Source organism: Ostrea edulis, chromosome 7, assembly GCF_947568905.1.
Source record: "Ostrea edulis chromosome 7, xbOstEdul1.1, whole genome shotgun sequence".
NCBI lineage: Eukaryota > Metazoa > Mollusca > Bivalvia > Ostreida > Ostreidae > Ostrea > Ostrea edulis.
This window is the reverse complement of record NC_079170.1, coordinates 72,118,920-72,143,765: the sequence shown is the minus strand read 5'-3', so window position 1 is coordinate 72,143,765 and position 24,846 is coordinate 72,118,920. Positions and strand designations below refer to the sequence as shown.

General features: G+C 35.4%; 1 protein-coding gene across 3 annotated transcripts; it reads left to right on the top strand.

Annotated features, from left to right (window-relative positions):
* The first annotated feature begins 338 nt into the window (after window positions 1-338).
* Window positions 339-24,580, top strand: LOC125656900 (phospholipid-transporting ATPase ABCA3-like). 3 transcript variants are annotated; one of them, XM_048887523.2, is made up of 21 exons: window positions 339-887; window positions 1,999-2,350; window positions 2,528-2,545; window positions 3,101-3,331; window positions 4,738-4,988; window positions 6,827-7,064; window positions 8,727-8,900; window positions 8,986-9,167; window positions 9,361-9,489; window positions 15,080-15,209; window positions 16,434-16,588; window positions 18,338-18,493; window positions 18,629-18,839; window positions 19,235-19,484; window positions 19,696-19,883; window positions 20,050-21,063; window positions 21,188-21,418; window positions 21,774-22,279; window positions 22,418-22,605; window positions 23,400-23,570; window positions 23,789-24,580. In XM_048887523.2, the coding sequence occupies exons 2-21, from the start codon at window positions 2,047-2,049 to the stop codon at window positions 24,222-24,224; spliced, it is 5,163 nt and encodes a 1,720-aa protein (XP_048743480.2). In that variant the 5' UTR covers window positions 339-887; window positions 1,999-2,046; the 3' UTR covers window positions 24,225-24,580. The 3 variants fall into 3 exon arrangements, with proteins under 3 accessions (XP_048743480.2, XP_056001253.1, XP_056001252.1); XM_056145278.1 differs by having other exon boundaries at window positions 345-748; XM_056145277.1 differs by lacking the exon at window positions 339-887 and adding an exon at window positions 1,714-1,808.
* Window positions 24,581-24,846: the final 266 nt, after the last annotated feature.

Sequence of the window (24,846 nt, the reverse complement as noted above, 5' to 3'; positions counted from 1 at the left end):
TTGACTTAAAACGGTCAAGGTATCAGATTTTTGTGAATGTTACAATTTCCATGTCATAAACCTATTGCCAGACAAGTATATGTACATCCCATGATGCAGCTACCTTAGATGGACAATCTCCCCCCACCCACCTACCCACCCCCATCCCAATGGGGCTGCAATATCTCCCTCCTGGGGCTGCTTGCAGTATTCACCTCAGTAAAAAGTTATAAATTTCTTTAAAATATATGTACGCGTACTTTTTGGTCACGTGAGCCGTAAGAACATTGCTCGTGAAACTCGTCACATTTTCAAACTCAATCGTTTGTCAAGTAACATTTACAACATATATATCACACATATACTAATGCAGCCTTCGGGTGATCATGTACATGTATTCACACACGTGTATCTTGAGAGTATGAGGCGGTGGGAATAGTTTCATTCACTCTGTGTTTATGAGACCTCGATAAAAGAATCAATATTTACAGACATTTTACGGATATAAAGCTAGGGTGTGGTCAGTGTAATCGATCGGTGGGTACCCCGAGGTATATGCACATCGGTGTCACAGGACAATTAACGATCTTCGAATGCACATGAGAATCACGTGAAAAAAGGTTACGAAACCAAAGATAAGGGACTGCGATTTACAATACTGCATAATTCAAGTCTGTAGCATACCGGTATTTGGATTTTGTTGACATTTTGAACACGTGACGTGACTGCAAGAGATAAGAGACAATAAGACAATCGACGGAGTGTGTAGGTAAGGTACACTGTATATATATTGCACATGAATTGACTCAAATCGCGTTGATGTACACGTGAGGGAGATAGAGTACATATGAACAAATTTGACCAGTGCAATATTTCAGTTCGATTGATGTACATCACACAGACCTGAGGTAAGAGTGCATTTTAGAATTAGATGGATCGAGAAATTCATCAAGGAATTTGTTTTGGGGAGGGAGGGAAGGGGTATTTGATCCACTCTTTTTTTATTCAGATGAAAACAGAATTTTTATTTTTTTGATAATTGCTGAATATTACACTGCTAATTATCTGTACTTGACCTATTTTACAATCATTTTACCCTTCCTTCCTTCTTCCTTTCAATAAACAAATCTGTTATAAGTTATTTTGAAGCAATATGATACAAAATTACGGTGTAATGCCCATGTGTCGTTTTTCATTGCTTGTTGATATGGTCGACATATGGTATCTCATTGGGAAACTCTATGTAAGATATGTGTAGGTCACTATGGAGGTCAGCACGCGGGAGGAAGCGCATGGGTGTAACGTGATCGTTATATTACATGTATATGAACCAGCTTATAGACACTGGCAGGTCTTGTCTAAATGAGAATCTCATTAATGATGCAGTAACACCACACCCCACATCCTCAAAGAAAAATGAGCTAAGAAAAAACAGAAATTAACATGATAGAAAGAAACATTATTGATAGAAAGGATGAAAAGAATGCCCCAAAAAAGAGATGAATACTCTGAAAAGATACTCTTCTTCAGACCCTTCCCTTGGGTCAGTCTGTTCTTTTTATGAAAATGCAGTCACACCGGATACAGTTTCCACGTACTGAGAAACCTTTGTTCAGTCTACCGCACTTCATACTGCGGAAACACTGGTCGCATGAACCTGGTGTTTTTCCCCGTTTTGCTATTCGAAATATGATAACTGCGTTTATCAAATTGTTAAGGTATAAAATCCCACCACTAATACTACCTTCTCTTTTTTATGGACCAGTCAAAATGCTTCCTCCCTTTTATTCGCATTTTATATAACATATTTTATGTTGCACTTCACAACGGTGAGTGGCTTGTCTGATCTCTAAATATTGAACGTACCATAAATTTTGATGGCGTCTTTAGTTTATGATTTTCCTGTTAAATTGTGCAGGGGTGTTTTCTTTCAGTATCAGATGTAAATGAATTCGAATACTTAAAAAATATAATTCCTTTCTAATATTCATCATATGTATTTATTGGATTGATTCACAGTGAGAGAAATAACCAAAACGAGGCTCGAAAGATCTGTGAACTTTCAAAATGACGAGTCCAGGAAGACAGTTCCTGTTATTGCTAAAGAAGAATTGGCTTCTACAGAAGAGAAAAGTGTGTGTAACAGTATTTGAAATAGTTCTACCTGTATTATTTGCCGTAATTCTAGTCTGCATTCGACTAATTGCTAAGAACGAGACTATCACAGATAAAACAATATGGCCGCCATTCCAGCCCAACCAAGTGTGGTTAGAGGGTACAAAAAACCGGATTTTATACTCACCTAACACCACAGAAGTCAAAAACCTGATCAACACATTCCGCAATCATCTACCGAATGCATCATCTCTAGGTATTTCATTTAATGTAATCGACAGTCATTTTTATCAAATAAATTTTACACTGTAAAACGTGTATAGGAGATACTTGTAGGTGTCAATAAGGGTAAAATTCAGAGATTTTTTAAAATTTGAATTGTGCTATATAAAAATACATCAAGGCCATATTTGGTATTTCTTTTCTTTTACAGATCAAGAGCAGTGGAATGGTTAGTATTAATACAATCTCAACCTTGAAATGCAATATAATTCTACACTTCTCATCAAAATCAGAATACGGTAGATGCATGTGTTCAAAAGATATTCTTATCATACAATCACTTCCGTCTTTCCATTCAGCCATTTTATTCCAGGAATATTGTCGATATTTCAATTCTCACATATATAATTATAATTTGTATGATTTTAATTCTGTTTTCTGATTAGTATTTGGATAATTTTTGTTTAGTATTTGGATAATTTCTGTCTAGTATTTGGATAATTTGTGTTTGGTATTAGGATAATTTCTGTTCAGTATTTGAATAATTTTTTTTTTTTTTTGGTATTTGGATAATTTTTGTTTAGTATTTAAATAATTTCTGTTTGGTAATTGGATAATTTTTGTTTAGTATTTGAATTATTTCTGTTTGGTATTTGGATAATTTTTGTTTAGTATTTGGATAATTTCTGTTTAGTATTTGAATAATTTTTGCTTAGTATTTGGATAATTTCTGTTTGGTAATTGGATAATTTTTTAAATCATAATTTGGATAATTTCTGTTTAGTATTTGGATTTGAAAGCGAAGAAGAACTTCTGAAGTATCACGAGAACAATCCGAAAGCTGTCCGAGCTGGAATTTCCTTCCAAAACGCAGCTTCCGGTGTACCTAACCACGTGGAATACACTTTGCGCGTGGCTCGGAAACAGGTGTCTGATAGATGGGTCACGAAAAACGTATATTCGTTTTTCCAGGTTACTGGTCCCCGGAATAACGAGACCACGGGAGGCAATCCAGGTTAATGTCAATGTGAATCCGGCCAAAATAAAATATATGTGTGTTCCTAGTTTCCCGACCCTACCTACCTTTTTTCTACCGACCCTAAATATTTTATTGATGATATACATGTATATAAAAGAAAATTAAAATCTTGAATTTCGAATTTTCTTTTGCATTCCAGTTTCTCTGATTTACGTTTAAACTACTATTCTTCAAAAAAGTGTAAAAAGTATTTGTAATGTATATAGACCTGCATTGAAAGGGTATCAAAATCTAAGATTTAAAAAAAAAGTTTTACCTACATGTACTTACTCTACCTAATTTGAGGGGGGGGGGGGGGGTTCGAAATAGGAAACACGCATATATTTTGTTTAGGCCTCAATGGAAATTAAAATTTTCGATGTAAATCATAGTAGTTTGGTATCTACGTACGTATAGTGTAGGTTAAAATGTTAGTATTTTCACGTTGCTTATATCTGTTTCAAACTTCTGTGTAATATGGTACGGTGGAATCACTTAAATTCGACGGGGGGAGGGGAAGTCCCCACGAAATCTAATGATTCCACAGTATTTTCTTAAATACCGCAAATGACATAATCTCGGCTGAGATTTGGCTCTGCTCGATATTTGGACTGACGCCATCACCGAATCTAGGAGCAGTCCTTCAGAATTCATTTCTGGAAATTTACAATAATCGATTGTGCACTTAGGTGACATTTTCGTTTGCTTCAAATACCTAAGTTATTTGACCATGAAACCAACTCTGTATCACTATTAATGCTGCATTACTTACAGTCTAGATATGAAAGTTCCATGATAAAAACTATCACTGAATTTTTCGTTCAAATGATTACTTCCATGATGCAATATTTTATTTCCTGAAACTGAAGAGTTCCTATAATCATTTTCATTGAATTATTAATATGTAGTATCTCGACATACCTGCTTGTATATCGCTAATTTAAATAAACCAGATGATGGGAACTCTTCAATTTCGGGAGATGAAATATTGCACCAAGGAAGCCATTATTTGCATTATTTGCCGTGATACTTTTTAATATGGAATTTACATAGATAGACGGTGAGTAATGCAGCATTGTTAGTGATACAGAGGTGGTTTAATTGTCAAATAATTTGTTTGAAGCGAGCGGCAATGTCACCTAATTGCACATTAATTGCTAGAACCAACTGAAACTGAATGTAATTTCAGACATGAATTATAAAGGACTGCTTCGAGATTCAGTGAAGGCATCAGTCCAAATACCCAGTCGAGATTACAAATGAGGGTAATATTTGAATCATTCAAGTTAAACAATTTCAATCGAATGTGTAAAATTGTTGTTATTGTGGAGGTATCTAATAAGTGTTTTCTTGTAGATACATTTAATCTTTTGCTGTTTCTGTATGAACTTGATATATTTCAGAATATCAAGAAACAGGTTTCCTGGCTATCCAGTACGCTGTAGACGTCGCTCTGATCCAGCATTTCAATTCCTCCGCTGAAATAAACAACTACGACTTTTACATGAAGAAAATGCCATATCCTCCATACACCAAGGACAATCTTACCCCCATCCTCCAGATGTACCTGCCTTTTTTCATCATTTTAGGATTCATTTTGTCATCTCTCCAAACTACGAAGGCTATAGTGTATGAAAAGGAAAAGAAATTAAAAGTAAGCACCCAGTTTCGCCATTTTGAATGGAGATGTAAGATGAATTACAATTTTTGAATCTGTTGCAATAGGTGTTCAATTCAGGTCAGAACTATGCAAGGGTTGAAAAGCACTTGGTAAAACTGAAGAGGTTTTCAGGTTACCCTCTCAGAAAGAGAGTTAAAGTGATGACAGATAAGAACCCACGTGGGTGACAGCTGAGGGTATAAGAAACCACGTGGGTGATAGCTGAGGATATAAGAACCCACGTGGGTGATAGCTGAGGATATAAGAACCCACGTGGATGATAGCTGAGGATATAAGTACCCACGTGGGTGATAGCTGAGGATATAAGTACCCACGTGGGTGATAGCTGAGGATATAAGAACCCACGTGGATGATAGCTGAGGATATAAGTACCCACGTGGGTGATAGCTGAGGATATAAGTACCAACGTGGGTGATAGCTGAGGATATAAGTACCCACGTGGGATTTGGGGAGTCTCACCGGGCAGGTTGAATATTTCGGTCAGGGACGAGGCTAGCTACAGAAGATATTCAACCCCGACGGTGAGATGTTTCAATCCCACATTCTCTGTGACATCGTGGTCCTAACTGATTTCCCGATCCTCAGCTAAGCCAGACAATGAAGCGGCCATTCTTTTGATTTTGTAAATATCAGACAAAATACACAAAAAATAGTCCCGGCTTATCAGGCCATATGTTCGTATGAGATAGACAGATTTCGCGAGACTCTCTCAATCGTTGAACAATGAGCAATAAAGGGAGAAAAATGAGTCTCAACATGGTCGATGGTTATATTCCAAATTTTGGACTTCTGTTCGTAATACGCCACGGGCAGGTAGTACCATAAGTCATTCGTATACGGCTTTTTAGGACAGTAGCTCATGTGTTCACACAATTGATGACCGTATGCCGTTCCTATCTACCACATCATTGAAGAATTCGATACATAATTAACCCAAATTAAAAACTAGGTTGATATCAAAAGTGATCAACATAAACATAAACCTGGAGATTTTCTAAAATATTGTCCAAATACTAAGTATTGGACCCTACCGGAAATACATGTTTTAACACTGTAACATCACGAAACTTTCTCAAGAAAGTTGACAATTTATTGATAAGACTAACGCATTCATTTCCTTTATTTTTGAACAAAGGGATGTAACACTTTGAATATTTGCATTGAATGATGGTAAACTGTTTTTATAATGAAAAATGATGTGAACTATCCCTACATATCATGAAATACCGTGTGATTAGCCACAAGAAATGATCGTAGAATTAAACTGAATGGACAATTCCTTGACAAAATGGACAGCTATGACATGTTCTTCTAGGAATCATTGAAACAGTAACAAATATCTTACTTTTATCTGTCTGAAAGCTAGCCTGGTGTAATATGAATTTACGTGAGCACGCATATACAATTTTGTCTGACATGTTTTATACCGATGGTTAGGCCGTTCTTGGTACTCTGATTTTGACTACGGTAACTCCGTTTGCCTGATCAGAATATACGGTTCACGGCGGGTGTGACCGGTGGACAGGGGATGCTTACTCCTCCTAGGCACCTGATCCCATCTCTGGTGTGTCCAGGGGTCCGTGTTTGCCCAGCTATCAATTTTATATTGCTTATAGGAGTTATGAGATTGATCAATGTTCGTTATCTTCACCTTTCATTCATACAGTACAACACAAATATCGGCGGAATTCCCAAGCACCAGTAATATTCATTGAATATTTGAGTTAAAAACTATATCCAACGTGTAACTCTTGTCTCATGGAGATTTCCTAATACGTTGCTTTAAATGATGAATGCCATTTTTCCTGCAGGAGTCGATGAAGCTGATGGGGTTGAACTCCTCCATTTACTGGGCTTCCTGGCTGTTCAAGAGTTCTATTTACCTCGTCATTGCCTCGGCTATCTACAGCATTCTGTTCTCTATAGAAGTGTCCGACAAGGGCAAGGTACTGGCGAAGACTGATGCCTCCCTGTTTTTCGTGTTCCTGCTGTGCTACTCCTTGTCTCTTATCAGTTTCTGTTTCATGGTCAGCACATTCTTCACCAAAGGTATTGTATATGTATATTGGAATACGAGTATGTGTTTTATGTTTACATACGTCATATGGTCCTGTGGGGATCCGGGTTAGATTAAATCCTAACAGTCCCTTGCTAAATGGCGTGGTCCTTCGGATAAGACCGCAAAAAACGAGGCCCCGTGTCACATCAGGTGTGACACGATAAAGATCCCTCCCTGCTCAAAAGCCGTAAGCACCGACCATAGGCCTAAATTTTACAGCCCTTCACCGGTAATGGTAAAGTCTCCATATGAGTGAAAAATTCTGGAAAGGGATGTTAAAACAGCATACCACCAACCAAACATACGTCATATAAACTGACATATTAATTACTAGTATATGTATATACTCTTGAAAATTGAAAATGATACCGGTTGAGTTATTTTCGGCGTTCTCATTTTTCTTTATTTTTATTATATATATATATATATATATATATATATATATATATATATATATATATATATAGTTTGTAAATAAAGAATTCGGTATTTAATACAGTAAATACATCCAATAATAAAAGTCAAGAAACACAAAACTCGAATAACATTTCACTGTTAGCGCTTTCGGCTTTAATGCTTCTTCAGACGGTTATAAAATGAAATAATATTGCTAAGTAACGTCAACATATCACGACGTAAGTAATTGTCCTTTGTGACGTCATAATAAATTACACTGGTAGCGGTATAATACACACAATATTAGACAAAACTTGGAAATCAATTACAGAGTTCAGTTCAATGTAGTTTCAATTTTATAAAGTATTCCTCGGACAAACCAACAAACTCAACGCCCGTGTGCTCGTCCACAAGCAGCAAATTCGCGATCCAAGTATCAGAAATTCGCCATGTTCCGAACATTTTGCCAATTGTGGTCATGGAGATTTCAACATATTTCCATTTTATAAAATGTATAATGACTGCGAAATTTCCAGAGTTACAAAGGAGGGATACTTTATAAAATTGTTTAATCCCAAACTTAATGGAAAATAACTGTGTAAAATTGAAACTACATTGAACTGAACTCTGTAATTGATTTCCAAGTTTTGTCTAATATTGTGTGTATTATACCGCTACCAGTGTAATTTATTATGACGTCACAAAGGACAATTACTTACGTCGTGATATGTTGACGTTACTTAGCAATATTATTTCATTTTATAACCGTCTGAAGAGGCATTAAAGCCGAAAGCGCTAACAGTGAAATGTTATTCGAGTTTTGTGTTTCTTGACTTTTATTATTATATATATATATATATATATATATATATATATATATACTTTGACGTTTATTATACTTACTGTGACGTCATAGTACTTTCGTGTAAGTAGTCGTGCGTTACGTTGCTATGAGAGATAAACACGATTGAAGAAGACCGGTAACACGGTCGAAATATTTCTACAAAGTGTTTAGAGTTTTATATATATATATATATATATATATATATATATATATATATAATTGTGTTATTATACGCGTGTACATGTATTAACAATTTTCTATTTGTAAACGATTATATTCTCAAGGGGAGATAAGTGATACATGCAAGGAAAACACCTGTACATATTTTCCTATACATGTACATGTAAATGGCAAATCATGTTAATTGAACATCTGCTTTAGTGACAAATTTGGGTTTGGGTTTCTATTCCAGCTAACTCGGGTGCTTTCGCCAGTGGAATAGGCTACTTCTGCACATATGTTCCATATTTCTTTCTCCAAAACCGATACGAGACGATGTCAAGGTCGGAGAAACTCGGCGTCTGCATTCTTAACAACATGGCAATGGCATTTGGCATAAACTCCATCGGATTATACGAAGGAACAGGTAGGTACATGCATTTTGGAAAATCATTTAGATAGCGAGACATTTCTGCATTATTCAAACTAACCATGCATTTCTTATTTCATAGGCTATGGCGCTCAGTGGGATAATTTTGCGCAGCCTGCGACTGTGGACGACAATTTTTCATTGCTAGACGCCATGTTGATGCTGTTAGGATCAAGCGGTATTTACCTCTTAATCACGTGGTATGTAGATGGTGTATTTCCAGGAGAATATGGGGTTCCACAGCCGTGGTATTTTCCTATATCGGTGAGGACGAATAATAGGGTCGTTTTATTCATTCATAAAACTAGCAATGCGAAATTTTCCAAGAATAATTTCATCGTCAGAGTTAAACAATGCATGTTTAGATTTTTGTCACAATACATTTTCATCAGAATTATTGAAAATCTTTGTTACGGTACTGAATTACGACCCAGAAGTCCCTTTTCATCTTTTTCAGAAAAACTACTGGTGTGGCACAAAACAGGGATTATCTTTATCAAGTGATACCGGGAATCTCGACCCCAAGTACTTTGAAAGAGACCCTAATGCATTATCTGTGGGGATTAGCATTAATCATCTAAGAAAGGCAAGGCTGTGTTATTCTATCATGCACTCCCCGCTTCATGCATACTTTCTTCGCGTCTTACAAAGACGGTAGCTCAAACGTACAGCGATCAATCTGAGAATCATAAAACTTTTTGACTCTAACATCCATGTAGGAAGTGACCACCCTCAATATTAGAAATGAAATGAAAGTTGTGATCAATCGACTGAGCTTCCTTAATCTGCCCATACAAAATAAATTCAGTACAGTATAGTTCTGAGTTCAAAACATAAACATAAAGAACTAGTGCCATTGAACTGGGGATTTTGTCAAAATATCTAATGAGGTTAGTGTGGCGAAAGTTTACTTTTCCGTTGTCAGATGTATTCGCTATGAAGATCTAAATACCGTTTACTTGATTAGCTTTTAATACTACCAACATACGGTTTACCTGATTAGCTTTTAATCTTACCAACATACGGTTTACCCGATTAACTTTTAATCCTACCAACATACGGTTTACTTGCTTAACTTTTAATCCTACCAACATACGGTTTACTTGCTTAACGTTTAATCCTGCCAACATACGGTTCACCTGATTAACTTTTAATACTACCAACATACGGTTTACCTGATTAACTTTTAATAATAATAATATCCTTTATTTATACAGGATTGCACAGTTAGTTGTATAAACTAGTTTACATTGTGGTCCTGTCTATAACATATATACATATCGAGAACATATATATCTCAAAACATGGAAATATCACAATTTATATACATACAGATAATAACTAAATGAAAAGAGACAATAAACATACGAGTATCATTGAGGGTCAAAATTATGTTTTAGATAGGCTGATTTCAAGATGTGGTAGTTGTACATTTTCTTATAAAATCTGGTAACGAGTTCCATAAAATTGCTGCTGAAATGATAAAAGATCTTCTAAAATATTCTGTTTTGGCTCTTGTAACATAAATAAAAGTTGTAGAGCTCTGTCTTGTATTTCTTGTGTTTACCTCATCCACAAATCTAAAAACATGTAAATACTCTGGAGTGATATGATGTAAAACTTTAAACATAAGAATAATCTTTCTATATATAAAATAGTCAATCAAAGGCATCCATCTCAAATATAATAGCATGCAAGAAGTTGACACTGAATGAGGTACTTTGATATGTAAAATTATCCTTGTTGTCCTCTTTTGTAATTTAAAAAGTCTATTAATATTTATCTTGTTCTTTGTATTCTGCCATACTGTACAACAATAATTAAAATGAGGAAAACCAATAGTATTGTAAATTTTGAGTAGTGCCTCCTTTGAAATAAAAGTACTCAATCTCCTTAAAACACTTAGTTTCTGACTAAGTTTTTTACATAAGGCATCTGTGTGATAAGACCACGTAAGACATTCATCGATGTAAACACCTAAAAGTTTGGCACATTTGACATTTTCTATAAAAATTTCACCAACATTAATACAAAGGTTTCTACATTTCGATAATTTCTGTGACGTTCCTATTAAATTACATTGTGTTTTCTTTAAATTTATTGTCCATTCCATAGAATTTATAAGATCATCCTTTAATTTTTTTTCAATTACATCTAAAGATTTATCAGAAACATCTTGCGTGGTATCATCTGCATATATATTGACTGTAGAGTGCTTGAGATATGTTGTGTAGTCATTTACAAACAGAATAAAAAACAGAGGACCCATTATAGAACCCCGAGGGACTCCGATTGTTATTTCGGATTTCAAACATTTCGGTTGAGCATCACTGAAGAGACATTATTTGTCGAAATGCGCATCTGGTGCATCAAAATTGGTACCGTATAAGTTTTACATTATGTCCCCTGGGTCGAGGCCTCTGCTGGTGGACTGTTAGTCCCCGAGGGTCTCTACAGCCCAGTAGCTAAGTACTTCGTTACTAGCTTGAAAATACGGATGTATATTTAATTGCTGTTATAAAATTTAGAAATTCATTTCAAAATTAAGTATTATCTCCCTCACGCTTAGCTCTTATCCTTAGACGAATTTGACTCCACTTTTTTGGCACTCTATTTTCCCTTAAAATAGCTCTAAAACTTCATTGTTATTTCAGATTTCAAACATTTCGGTTGAGCATCACTGAAGAGACATTATTTGTCAAAATGCGCATCTGGTGCATCAAAATTGGTACCGTATAAGTAACATTATGGTAACATTTTTTCCTTTGAGATGGCCCCTTTCCATTTGACACATTGCGATCTTTCATATAGATAAGAATGAAAGCATTTAAAAGTTTTTTCACAGATACCATAAGATAAAAGTTTGTGCATCAATACATCATGATTAACTGTGTCAAATGCTTTGCTTCAATCAATAAAATGTACACCTGTAAGTTTCCCTTTATCAATGTTCTCAAGCCATTTGTCAATGATATTATGAAAAGCAGTTTCGCAAGAATGCTTTGGTCTGAAACCTGATTGATGCTCTGTTAAAAGATTGTTTGCATTAAAATACTCGTTAATAGTGTTAAAAACATGTCTTTACATAATTTTACTTATGATAAGTAAAACAGATACCGGTCTATAATTATTAACATGGAAATTATCCCCAGATTTGAAAAGCGGGGTAACTCTAGCTTTTTTCCATTCATTTACAACGTCACCCTCCTGTATAGAGAAATTCATGATGAAACACATTATGTCAGCTACAACATCAATACTCACTTTCAGTAATTTTACAGAAATTTCATCCATACCTGTAGCTTTTGAACTTGACATGCTTTTAATTTCTTTTTTCAAAAATTCTATAGATACATTTGGAATTGTAAATGAGCCTTTCGGCATTAGTTGTTCAATTTTCAGGAGCGAATCATCAAAATTTGTCGCAAATTTATGACCTATGCCACAAAAGAAATCATTGAAGGCATTGAAATTTTATAGGAGTCTGAAATTACTTCGCCATCAATTTCTAGGTAGGATGCTGATACGCCTGCAGATTTAGATGGTAGAAATTGCTTTAATCTTTTCCACATACCCTTAGGTTTATCACTGCATTGATTTATCGCATTGTCAACAAATCCTACCAGCATACGGTTTACCTGATTAGCTTTGAATACTACCAACATACGGTTTACCTGATTAACTTTTAATACTACCAACATACGGTTTACCTGATTAACTTTTAATACTACCAACATACGGTTTACTTGGTGAACTTTTAATACTACTAACATACGGTTTACCTGATTAACTTTTAATACTACCAACATACGGTTTACTTGGTTAACTTTTAATACTACCAACATACGATTTACTTGGTTAACTTTTAATACTACTAACATACGGTTTACCTGATTAACTTTTAATACTACCAACATACGGTTTACTTGGTGAACTTTTAATACTACCAACATACGGTTTACTTGGTGAACTTTTAATACTACCAACATACGGTTTACTTGGTGAACTTTTAATACTACCAACATACGATTTACTTGGTGAACTTTTAATACTACTAACATACGGTTTACCTGATTAACTTTTAATACTACCAACATACGGTTTACTTGGTGAACTTTTAATACTACCAACATACGGTTTACTTGGTGAACTTTTAATACTACCAACATACGATTTACTTGGTTAACTTTTGATACTACTAACATACGGTTTACCTGATTAACTTTTAATACTACCAACATACGGTTCACCTGATTAACTTTTAATACTACCAACATACGGTTCACCTGATTAACTTTTAATACTACTAACATACGGTTTACTTGGTGAACTTTTAATCCTGCCAACATACGGTCACAAGATTCACACTTGGGTTTCATTTCTTAGAAATAGAGAAACGGAGAAATCTGATGCTCCTTCTCAAAGATACATGTAACTACAAGAAAATGATTTTGAAAGGCAATAATGTAATTTGAAGTTTCATCTTTTTGTGTGAATATCTCTGAGATTGATCACTGTTTGTTATCTTCACCTTTATGGGAGTTATGAGATTGATCACTGTTCGTTATTTTCAGCTTTCTAGGAGTTATGAGATTAATCACTGTTCATTATCTTCACCTTTTTAGGAGTTATGAGATTGATCACTGTTTGTTATCTTCACCTTTATAGGAGCTATGAGATTGATCACTGTTCATTATCTTCGCCTTTCATCTGTATATTTGAATTACCCAAAGTCTGTCACAAAAAAATCTTTTTACAAGTTAAATTGACCAAACCTAACTAGTGTTGTACAGTATCTGATTTAAAATGGTATCATAACATTTACAAATACATCACTATTTTATTTAAAATGTGAAATTCAAAAAAAGTTTAAATGGTGTTTTTTCATGCATGCAATGTTCTTAGCTTTAATTGAACACATCAACTAATTTGAATAATTCTGATTAACAGTTCAGGTTTTTAAAAAAAAAAACTGCCCTGAAATAGGGCCGAGGTGATCTTAGGGGCAAGATCAAAAGATCAATGTCGGATAAAAATCTAAATTCAAATAGTTAGGGGGAGGAGTTAAAAAGTGATCAGTGGATAAAGAAAAAAAAGACAAGCGACTGTTAAAAACATGATAATATTACATTTTAATGAACATTTTATAGTTTTATGTACACTTTCATTTGTTTGTAAATAAACAGTAGAAAAGGTATACAGAATGCTATTTATAATCGTATGGTTTTGCTTGTTAATCGATCAGTTTCATCATTCATTATATTTAGTTTTAAAGGGGGTAAAAACTATGTGAAGTTAGTTTTTTTGTCAGACATTAAACTGTTGATCTCGCCCCTTAAAGGGTTTCAAATTGGATCACTTAAGAGAAATTATTTGTCGAAATGCGCATCTGGTGCATCAAAATTAGTACCGTATAAGTTTTACATTAAACACTTCTCGCTGGGGCGTTAGACGTCACACTAAATAAACATACATCTCTTCATCAGGAGTTTGGAAGCGGAATTAGTACCGTATAAGTTTTACATTAAACACTTCTCGCTGGGGCGTTAGACTTCACACTAAATAAACATACATCTCTTCATCAGGAGTTTGGAAGCAGAATTAGTACCGTATAAGTTTTACATTAAACACTTCTCGCTGGGGCGTTAGACTTCATACTAAATAAACATACATCTCTTCATCAGGAGTTTGGAAGCGGAATTAGTACCGTATAAGTTTTACATTAAACACTTCTCGCTGGGGCGTTAGACGTCACACTAAATAAACATACATCTCTTCATCAGGAGTTTGGAAGCGGAATTAGTACCGTATAAGTTTTCCATTAAACACTTCTCGCTGGGGCGTTAGACGTCACACTAAATAAACATACATCTCTTCATCAGGAGTTTGGAAGCGGAATTAGTACCGTATAAGTTTTCCATTAAACACTTCTCGCTGGGGCGTTAGACGTCACACTAAATAAACATACATCTCTTCATCAGGAGTTTGGAAGTGGAATTAGTACCGTATAAGTTTTACATTAAACACTTCTCGCTGGGGCGTTAGACTTACTAAATAAACATACATCTCTTCATCAGGAGTTTGGAAGCGGAATTAGTACCATATAAGTTTTACATTAAACACTTCTCGCTGGGGCGTTAGACGTCACACTAAATAAACATGCATCTCTTCATCAGGAGTTTGGAAGCGGAAAGAAAAAGAAAGTCGCAGTGGAGGACACAATGCTGAACATTTTTGAAGGTCAAATCACAGCTCTTCTAGGTCATAATGGCGCTGGCAAAACAACAACTATGTCAATGTTGACAGGTAAGAATATTTTTAATGGGGATGTATTCAATTTTTATTTTAAATGTTCTGGATTTTCTTTTTTCAAAACATGAGAGATTTCTATTCAGGGATATTTTGAACGTATTTTGAAAACTACTTCTAATGCAACAAGTATATTTAGACCAGCATTTATCTTTAAGAAATATTGACAAACTTACATATGCTTGTAAATCATACGCACCGGTATATTGCTGGTCGTCAAAATATAGATGTTGTATTTAGGATAGGTTGTTTTTTTTTTACCTTCAATTCTTTTTGCTTAGGTACATTGAAAAATAATTTTCGTCCCATTTCAAATATAAAAAACCCAGTGATATCCTACAATATGGTGAACATGAGTAAACGACTAGGTCCATAAACGGCCTTATCTGACCATGTTAGTTTTCAAATAAATTCCACCCGTTATCATCAAAATCTAAGGAATAGAAGTGTATGAGAGGGATGAGACTATTTCAGAAGAAATTTCTACGTAATCGGTTAATATCTATATTTGTAATTTATCTTGGTTCTTCGTATAAGAATTTTTTATCTGTGTTTCTCCTTGTATATCTGCAACTGTAACCTTAGTCGTGATTTTGAAGTAAACAAGATGTATGTTGTTGAAGAGAAATTGCATGATCAAGGCTAAGTGAATGATAAAGGTCAAGGTCGTTCATTAAAGTCAAGATAATTTTGTCATATTTAATACGAAGCCACGCTGATTTCATCAGGTATAAGAATGAAGTGTATTTCATAATTAAGCTGAATTTTAACTGAAGCCTAAATTCGATTATACATGAAAAAACAGGACCATATAATGCATTAACCGAAGCTAACGTTTACATTTATCTAGTTTTGAATTTGATCATCCAATTCAGTCATATGGACGCAATGGGAGAAAATAAGACGAGGAGAAAACATCTTTGTATATAGTACTGCCAAGTTTAAAAGTAATACTGTAGATTCATAGATATTCGCGATGAATTTACTTTAATGCAATTTCGCGAAAAGTATCACTTGCGAAATAAAATTATTCGCTTTTATTTTTTTTTATTGCTGAAATACGTGTCAAAAGTCTTGATCAACAGAGCACTTGCGAATTTATGTTCTCGCGATTTGATAAGATAAGGAATCTGCAATACTTCTATCCTTGGAGGTAATGCTATTCAAAATAAATTTCTAGCGTTTTGATTGGCCCTGGTTTACATGTACGTCTTATATCAGGTTTTCTGCCCCCAACGTCTGGAACGGCGACTGTCAACGGTTATGATATATGTGAAGACATTAAAAATGTGAGGAAGGAGCTCGGCCTGTGTCCTCAGCATAACATTCTGTTTGATACCCTGACTGTTGAGGAACATCTGAGATTCTTTGCAGAGGTATATATACATGTATACACATATGTTTATTGAAATTCGTTATCTATTCAAAATCTCCACGTTAAATAATGAAAATCATATTTCTCTCTTAGCGTGAGCTTTTCTGATCGAAACATTCCGTTGTCCGTCGTTGTCGTCGTAAACTTCTCACATTTTTATCTCTTCTCCAGCAACACTTAGCCAATTTCAACCAAACTTTGCACAAAGCATCTTTGAGTAAAGGGCATTGAAGTTTGTTCAAATGAAGGACTATGTTCCTTTCAAAGGGGAAGATAATTGCAAAAATGTGATGGGTTCAAATAAAAATCTGCCTCTCAAGAACCATTGGGCCAGAAAAGCTGAAATTTACATGAAAGCTTCCTGACATAGTGGAAATTCAAGTTTGTTAAAATCAAAAACCCCAGGTGTATGTTGGAGCCACAATAGGTGATCAAAGTTATACATGCGAATTTATAAAGATTTTTTTAATAATCCTCCTCTGAAGAACCACTGAGCCAGAAGAGTGGAGATTTGTCTGCAAACTTCCTGGTATAGAGTAGATTCAAATTTGTTTTGATCATGATCCCCGGGGTAGGATGGGGCCACAATAGTGTATCAAAATTTTACATGCAGATATATAGGAAAATCTTCTTCTCCAGAACCACTCGGCCAATTTCAATCAATTTGGATGCAAATTCTGCTTAAGTGAAGATTATCTAAGTTTGTTCAAATGAAGGGCCATGCCCCCATCAAAGGGGAGATTATCACAAAAATGCAAAAATAGAGTGGGGTATTTAAATCTTCCTAAGAACCATTGGGCCAGAAAAGCTTAAATTTACTTGAAAGCTTCCTGACAAACTGGAGATTTAAGTTTGTAAAAATCATGACCCATTGGATTAGGGTGGGCCACAATAGGGGACCAAAGTTTTACATGTGGGGGGAACCAAACTTAATGGCACAAAGCATCCTTATATGACATTTGTTAATATGAAAGGTCATAAACGTCTACACGGGCATATGATATTTGATGAATTTGTGGTCAATTCTAAAGGGACATGGACACGGTTTGAGATGAAAATTTTAAAATTTTATTTTTCCATTTTTAATGTGTAAAATGCCCCGATACAGTATTTCTAATGGTCAGCAAAAATTTGAGAGTCCGTTGTCGAGGTACATGGGAGATACAGAGCTCACAATTCTATGCTAGTAAAAGTTTTGTTTAAAGCAGGTTTTTCAAATTACAAGTTAATTCTTAACACAATTAAACAGCTTCTAGTGTTTGGCACATCTTATTTTGTTTTAAACATGATATTTTCTATTGAGCAATCTATATATAAACAAAAACGTGACACGAGCCTTGTTTACATAACTAGGAATTATGAGTGCTGTATCTCACTCGTAACTCAACAATTGATATTCAAATTTTGGTTTACGATTAGAAATACTTTAGTTAAGCATTGTAAATAATAAAAATGGAGAAAAGAAAATTTGAAAATGTTAGCTCAAATCGTGTCCATGCCCTATTAATACGAGTAATAAAGTTTGATAGTTTTTAGTCGTTACCTTTGAAAAGGTTTTTTTTACTGAACCCAGTGGATTGTATTATGATGGTTTTGCTTGAGAGCGATGTGACCCATGGACCTCTTGTTTTTCAAATGAAACAGGTGTTCTTGGTTTACAAAAAGAATCAACTGAATCATAATTTTTCATTTTATTATTAAGATATTTTAATGAATCATTTATTATCAAATTATAAAATCTTATAATTAGTTAAAGGGTTGTCCAAGTAAAGATGTCAATCAAGAGGTGAACGAAATGATACACGTTCTGGGTCTGGAAGCGAAGCGGAACAATTTCTCTATGACCCTATCTGGTGGCCAAAAACGAAAATTGTCTGTGGGAATAGCACTGATTTCCGGGTCAAAGGTAAATTCACGTTCAAATGAGAAACACAAAATGCTTTTATAACTTATTAGCAATGGTATTTGATACTTTTGTTGAAAAAAGTATTTACAATTGGGTTGTGAGAAGTGTGCATAAGTACAATGTGAATACATTAAGGTCGTTATCCTGGATGAACCGACATCAGGTATGGACCCAGCGGCTCGGCGTCAAACATGGGAAATTTTACAGAAATTTAGGGAACACAGAACCATAATTCTCTCCACTCATTTCATGGACGAGGCAGATCTTCTTGGGGACCGCATCGCCATTATGGCGGAAGGTGTCGTCAAGTGCTGTGGAACATCTTTGTTTCTGAAAAAGTTGTACGGTAAATTATTCTTCATGATATGATCTACGAACACATTTGCATTCTTAGTCTGCATGTAATGATAAATGATTTCCCCTCACACAGTGTCTAAACATTTGACGTTGGTCTCACCAATCAGACAGAAATTCAACTTAAAGAAAATGTGCAATTATGTGTTTTTAATTAAGAATCTGTCATCCCAAAACATAAACAACATATAGAGCTTCAAGGTAAATTGAAGATAACGAACAGTGATCAATCTCATAACTCCTCTAAAGGTGAAGATAACGAACAGTGATCAATCTCATAACTCCTCTAAAGGTGAAGATAACGAACAGTGATCAATCTCATAACTCCTATAAAGATAAAGATAACGAACAGTGATCAATCTCATAACTCATGAACGGTAATTACAGGTGCTGGATATCACCTTGTTATGGTCAAGGACAAAGAGTGCGACGTCTCGTCTGTTACTAAAGTAATCAAGCAGCACATTCCAGCGGCTGAAATTGAAAGTGACATCAGCGCGGAGTTGTCTTATATTCTGCCTTTCAACGAATCTCATAAATTCGAGGAACTTTTCATTGAAGTTGAGAAAAGAAAGTCTGAGCTGAAAATATCGAGTTTTGGAACGTCTGCCACCACGATGGAGGAGGTATTTCTTAAGTAAGTGTTTGTTTTTTATTAATGATTGTAATGATTTCTAGCCTTGTAATAATAGATATATTATGGACCGAAAATATAGAAACTCTAGTATACTACGATACTACGCATATTTTGATTGTCGGCGACTTCTGAATGAAGCAGGTGGTATAGAAAAGGTTTTTCAATAGTTAAGTATTTTTCATCTCAATGTTACATACCAAACGAATTGTAGGGTTGGGGAAAGCAGTCAGAGGACAGAGGAAGAAATGCACATCCCCTCTAAGACATCTCAGGCTCATGACAACCCCACTTTCAGCAGTACTAGTGATATAGCCAACGGTGTTACTAATGGAACAGCAAACAAAACAAAGAATGGTTTAGTCGAAAATCTAAAGGTGGCGAGTGGCGATACATTTATAGGTATGATATAAATTCTACTTAGCAAAATTTCTTCAGTGCATTATAAAATTGCGAAAATGTATAAACAAACTTGGTCAAGATGTGTTCTCAGCAATGCATAAAAGAATTGAGTGAAAAATAAATATTGTTTGTTTTTTATCATTGGTTTTAATTGATATCATTGAAGGATTCAATACTGGTCTGAAGAAAAATACCCAATCAACATTAGCTCTGCAGCAGTTTTTCAGCATGTTTGTGAAGAAAGCAACCCACACGTGGAGAAACAGAACAGTGACATTGGTGCAGCTTCTGGTTCCTGTGATCTTCACTATCCTGGCCCTTACCGTGGAGAAAGCTTTACCAAAGCAAGAGGACGAACCTTCCCTATTACTGAACTTGAAACCTTTCCCAAACAGTGTTGCGTTGTATGCTTCAAAGTCTGTATTTCCCGAGAGCAGATCTATGGCGAATAGTTACAAAAAATTGATAACTTCTAAAGGTTACGGAGTTTTGGAAGATAACCAGGTATCCACTGATTTTGACAACTTCATCATCAATAAAAACAAGCAAGTTGGAGAAGCCAATTTCAAACGCAATTACATTGTTGGAAGTGTGTTCAATATAGAGAGTGCAGCAAGTTCGGGTAACATTACCTCATATTTCAACGGTGACCCACTACACTCAAGACCAATAAGCTTGGCACTCACGATGGACGCTTTACTAAAACATTATACCAGTGAAAACCATTCAATTCAGACCACTAATTATCCTTTCCCAAGACCATTGAATGACACAAGCCGTGGTCTTGGATACGCAACCAGAGGAACCGGTTTTACCATCGCTTTCTGTATGTTGTTCGGGTTAGCTTTCCTGTCTACAAGTTTTATCATATTCCTGATCAAAGAAAAGATAACTGGAGCAAAACACCTCCAAAAGGTGAGCGGTGTGAGTTCATATGCCTACTGGATGTCAAACCTGACCTGGGATCTGCTGAACTACCAGATCCCCATTCTTCTTATTATGGTGTGCTTCGCCGCTTTCCAGACTCAGGCCTACACCGGGGATAACCGCCTTGGTTTAATTTATGCCATGTTTTTCTTATATGGTTGGGCGTGCATGCCATTTGTATATATATTCTACTATCTGTTTAAGACGCCAGCTTCGGGAATGGTGGCTGGAAGTTTGCTCAACATTCTCACAGGTTTGTGGGTTGTTTTTTGTTTTTTTTTATAGAATGTCATTATCTACATGAAAGTAAAAGATGCAATGCTATATTTAACATAAGATGCAATGATAACACATTTTTTCTCTTTGGATTTCTGCAGGTTTAGCTACGATAATGGCTGTTTTCACTCTCAGAGTTCCAGACCTCGGAATTTCCTCGGACATATCGGACGCGTTTGATTGGTTGTTCACAATATTCCTCCCAAATTACTGCTTGGGTCAGACTTTGATGAACATGTATGTGAATTACGAATACATCGACACGTGCACGAAACTGCAGTATGAGTTCGTATGTTCCCTTTCAAAGCCACCGATTACATCGTGTTGTAGAGGTACGTAAGGCATGTTATAACGGTGTTTGTTGTGCTTCACTGTTTGATTTGATACGATTCTAGTATATTAAAACATTATTCCAGTCGTTGGGCACAATGTTCGTGTATTGTCCAGATTTTACAGTTACTTTGGAATATAATATTTTTGCGTTTGTGTGCAATGAATTTTTTTTATAAATTCTACATTTCGTGGAAGTTTTAAATTCTTGGGATATGGGTAACCATAAAATCCAAGAATATTCTAATCCCATGAATTATAAATCAGTAATATGTCAAAAAATGCGTCAAATTAAGTTTTGATAATTCCCTATTTTATCGGCGTTTACCTAAATATTCACACTGTTATTTCTTTCAGATATATGTACAGAAAATTGCTTAATCTTTGAAACGAATTACCTGGCATGGGACATCCCCGGTGTAGGAAAATATTTCGTCTTCATGGCAGCACAAGGATTTTTTTACTTGATCCTCGTGTTCCTAGTTGAATTCGGCATCATAAATCGCATCCGTTACATGATATTCAACCGCGGCCCCGTCTCTGTGTCATCAGAAGCCAGCGTCAACGATGCGATTCCTCGTGACGACGACGTCGAAGAAGAAAAACTCCGCATCAATAAGACCTCCATTGACAGTCTTCTTAAATCAGACTCGCTCCTTTTGCGGAACCTCAGCAAGACGTACGGGGACTATACCGCTGTGAAAGAGGTGTGCGTAGGTGTGCCCCGACAGGAGTGTTTCGGTCTATTGGGGCAGAATGGGGCAGGTAAAACGTCCACATTTAAGATGTTGACTGGTGACGAAATAGTAACTGGTGGGAACGCATACCTTAATGGCTATGACGTCAAAGCGGATCTCAAAATGGTATGTATTGCTATTTGAATTCACGAGTGATCAACATTGTGGATTTAAAGGGGAAAATATTTGGTTCCAATTTCTTTATTTGTGATAAAACGAATTAGTAATCAAATCATGTTAAGACATTGGTTTCTACTTTCAAAGGTACAACAAAACCTGGGGTATTGCCCGCAGTTTGACGCCCTCATTGATCAGATGACAGGACGGGAGACGCTAACAATGTACGCCAGACTAAGAGGCATCGAGGAATCTCAGATCAAAAGTGTAGTCAATGAATTGCTGGACACCATGATGCTGAGGAAGTATGCTGACAGGCAGTGTGGAACATACAGGTGCATAATCATCTGAGAAACGTGAAATTGTGACACATAAATTGATGCTGGTCAACCTTTGCATTTGTATTTCTACAGTGACCATACAAACATTTGTATTTCTACACAGATCATACAAACATTTGTATTTCTACACAGATCATACACACATTTGTATTTCTACACAGATCATACAAACATTTGTATTTCTACAGCGATCATACAAACATTTGTATTTCTACACAGATCATACAAACATTTGTATTTCTACACAGATCATACAAACATTTGTATTTCTACACAGATCATACAAACATTTGTATTTCTACAGCGATCATACAAACATTTGTATTTCTACAGCAATCATACAAACATTTGTATTTCTACACAGATCATACAAACATTTGTATTTCTACACAGATCATACACACATTTGTATTTCTACACAGATCATACAAACATTTGTATTTCTACAGCAATCATACAAACATTTGTATTTCTACACAGATCATACACACATTTGTATTTCTACACAGATCATACAAATATTTGTATTTCTACACAGATCATACACACATTTGTATTTCTACACAGATCATACAAACATTTGTATTTCTACAGCAATCATACAAACATTTGTATTTCTACACAGATCATACAAACATTTGTATTTCTACACAGACCATACAAATATTTGTATTTCTACACAGATCATACAAACATTTTTATCCAGTCCTTCTAAAGAACTTAATATTTACAACGAAACTTTTAAGATTTGCCTTTGAACAGAGTCACTATGTTACACTATCTTGCAGTGGTGGTAACAAGAGGAAGTTAAGCACAGCCATTGCTCTCATTGGTGATCCTCCTTTTATTCTTCTCGATGAGCCAACGACAGGGATGGACCCAGCGGCCAGACGTCAGCTCTGGAATGTTCTCTCAGAGGTCCGCGCAAGTGGACGGACCCTCATCCTTACTTCTCATAGGTAGAGTATTGAGAGAAAGGGGGGATTAATTTATACAAAGTTAATTAAATTGATCAAAATACCGTATCACTTTCTTGAAATTCAATGAAAATATTACATATTACTGAATTCAAATGTTGAACATTATACTTGCATAACTGTTGATATAAGAATGAAATGAAGAATGACTGCTCTACTAAATTCTTTTCTTAACGCATCATTATCTATCCACACTACAGCATGGAAGAATGTGACGCTTTGTGCACAAAGATAGTGATCATGGTCAATGGGAGGTTTGTTTGTTTTGGAAGTCCACAACATCTAAAGAACAAATTTGGTCATGGGTACACTCTCATTGCTAGACTAGGCCTGTCTAAAGACGGTACCACGACGCCATCAGAACCTGTTAAGAACTTTGTAAAATCCACTTTTCCGGACAGCACGATCTTTGACGATCACCAAGGATACGTGCATTTTCAGATTCCGGACAATAACATAGCCCTTGGTAGGGTCTTTGGTGAAATGGAGCGAGCGAAATCTCAGTTCAATATTGAGGACTATTCCGTACATCAGACGACTTTAGAACAAGTATTTCTAAGTTTTACTAGACACCAGGAAGCACCTGCTCAGGAGGAGAAGAAAAAGTCGTGCTGTCGTTGTTTGTGTTGCATTTGAATTTTTGTACAACCTGTGCTTTGGTTCTGTGAAAAGTCAATCTTTGTATGATTTAGGCCACCTTGAAAACCTGACGCTGTTGTTGTATTTATGATTCCAATGTTGTCATGTCATGTTCTAAAACAAATATATGTGTACCTTTTGTTATTAAGTATCTACAAATCTTAAGTTGAATATTGTTTTATCTATATACTACTGTAGTTTCAAAAAGGCCATAAAAAGATGTATTCATATTTCGGAAGATTTAGATCACTCAGTGATTACAAACTCAATATTCAATTTTACTTTGAACAAATGTGACAGTGTGAACTGATATTTCTTGTCTTTCAATGAACAATTAAAACGTATTACTTAGAGATACAATGGTTATTATTTCCTACTGAAGTCTTGAGATTAGAAAAGTAATTTTATTTATCACTTGATACAAACTCTGTTCGAATTATAGACAAGACAACCATGGATCAAAAGGTTCACCAGAGTCCCATTGCATCTGCTACTCTTCAGAAGATTTTTGTAAAAACCATTACCTTTTTTATTCGCACGCAAAATCTTGACCTCTTATTATGACCCTAGACTAGCCCCTCGGGGTCATTACCTAACCGAACTTGAATCCAGTGCTCCC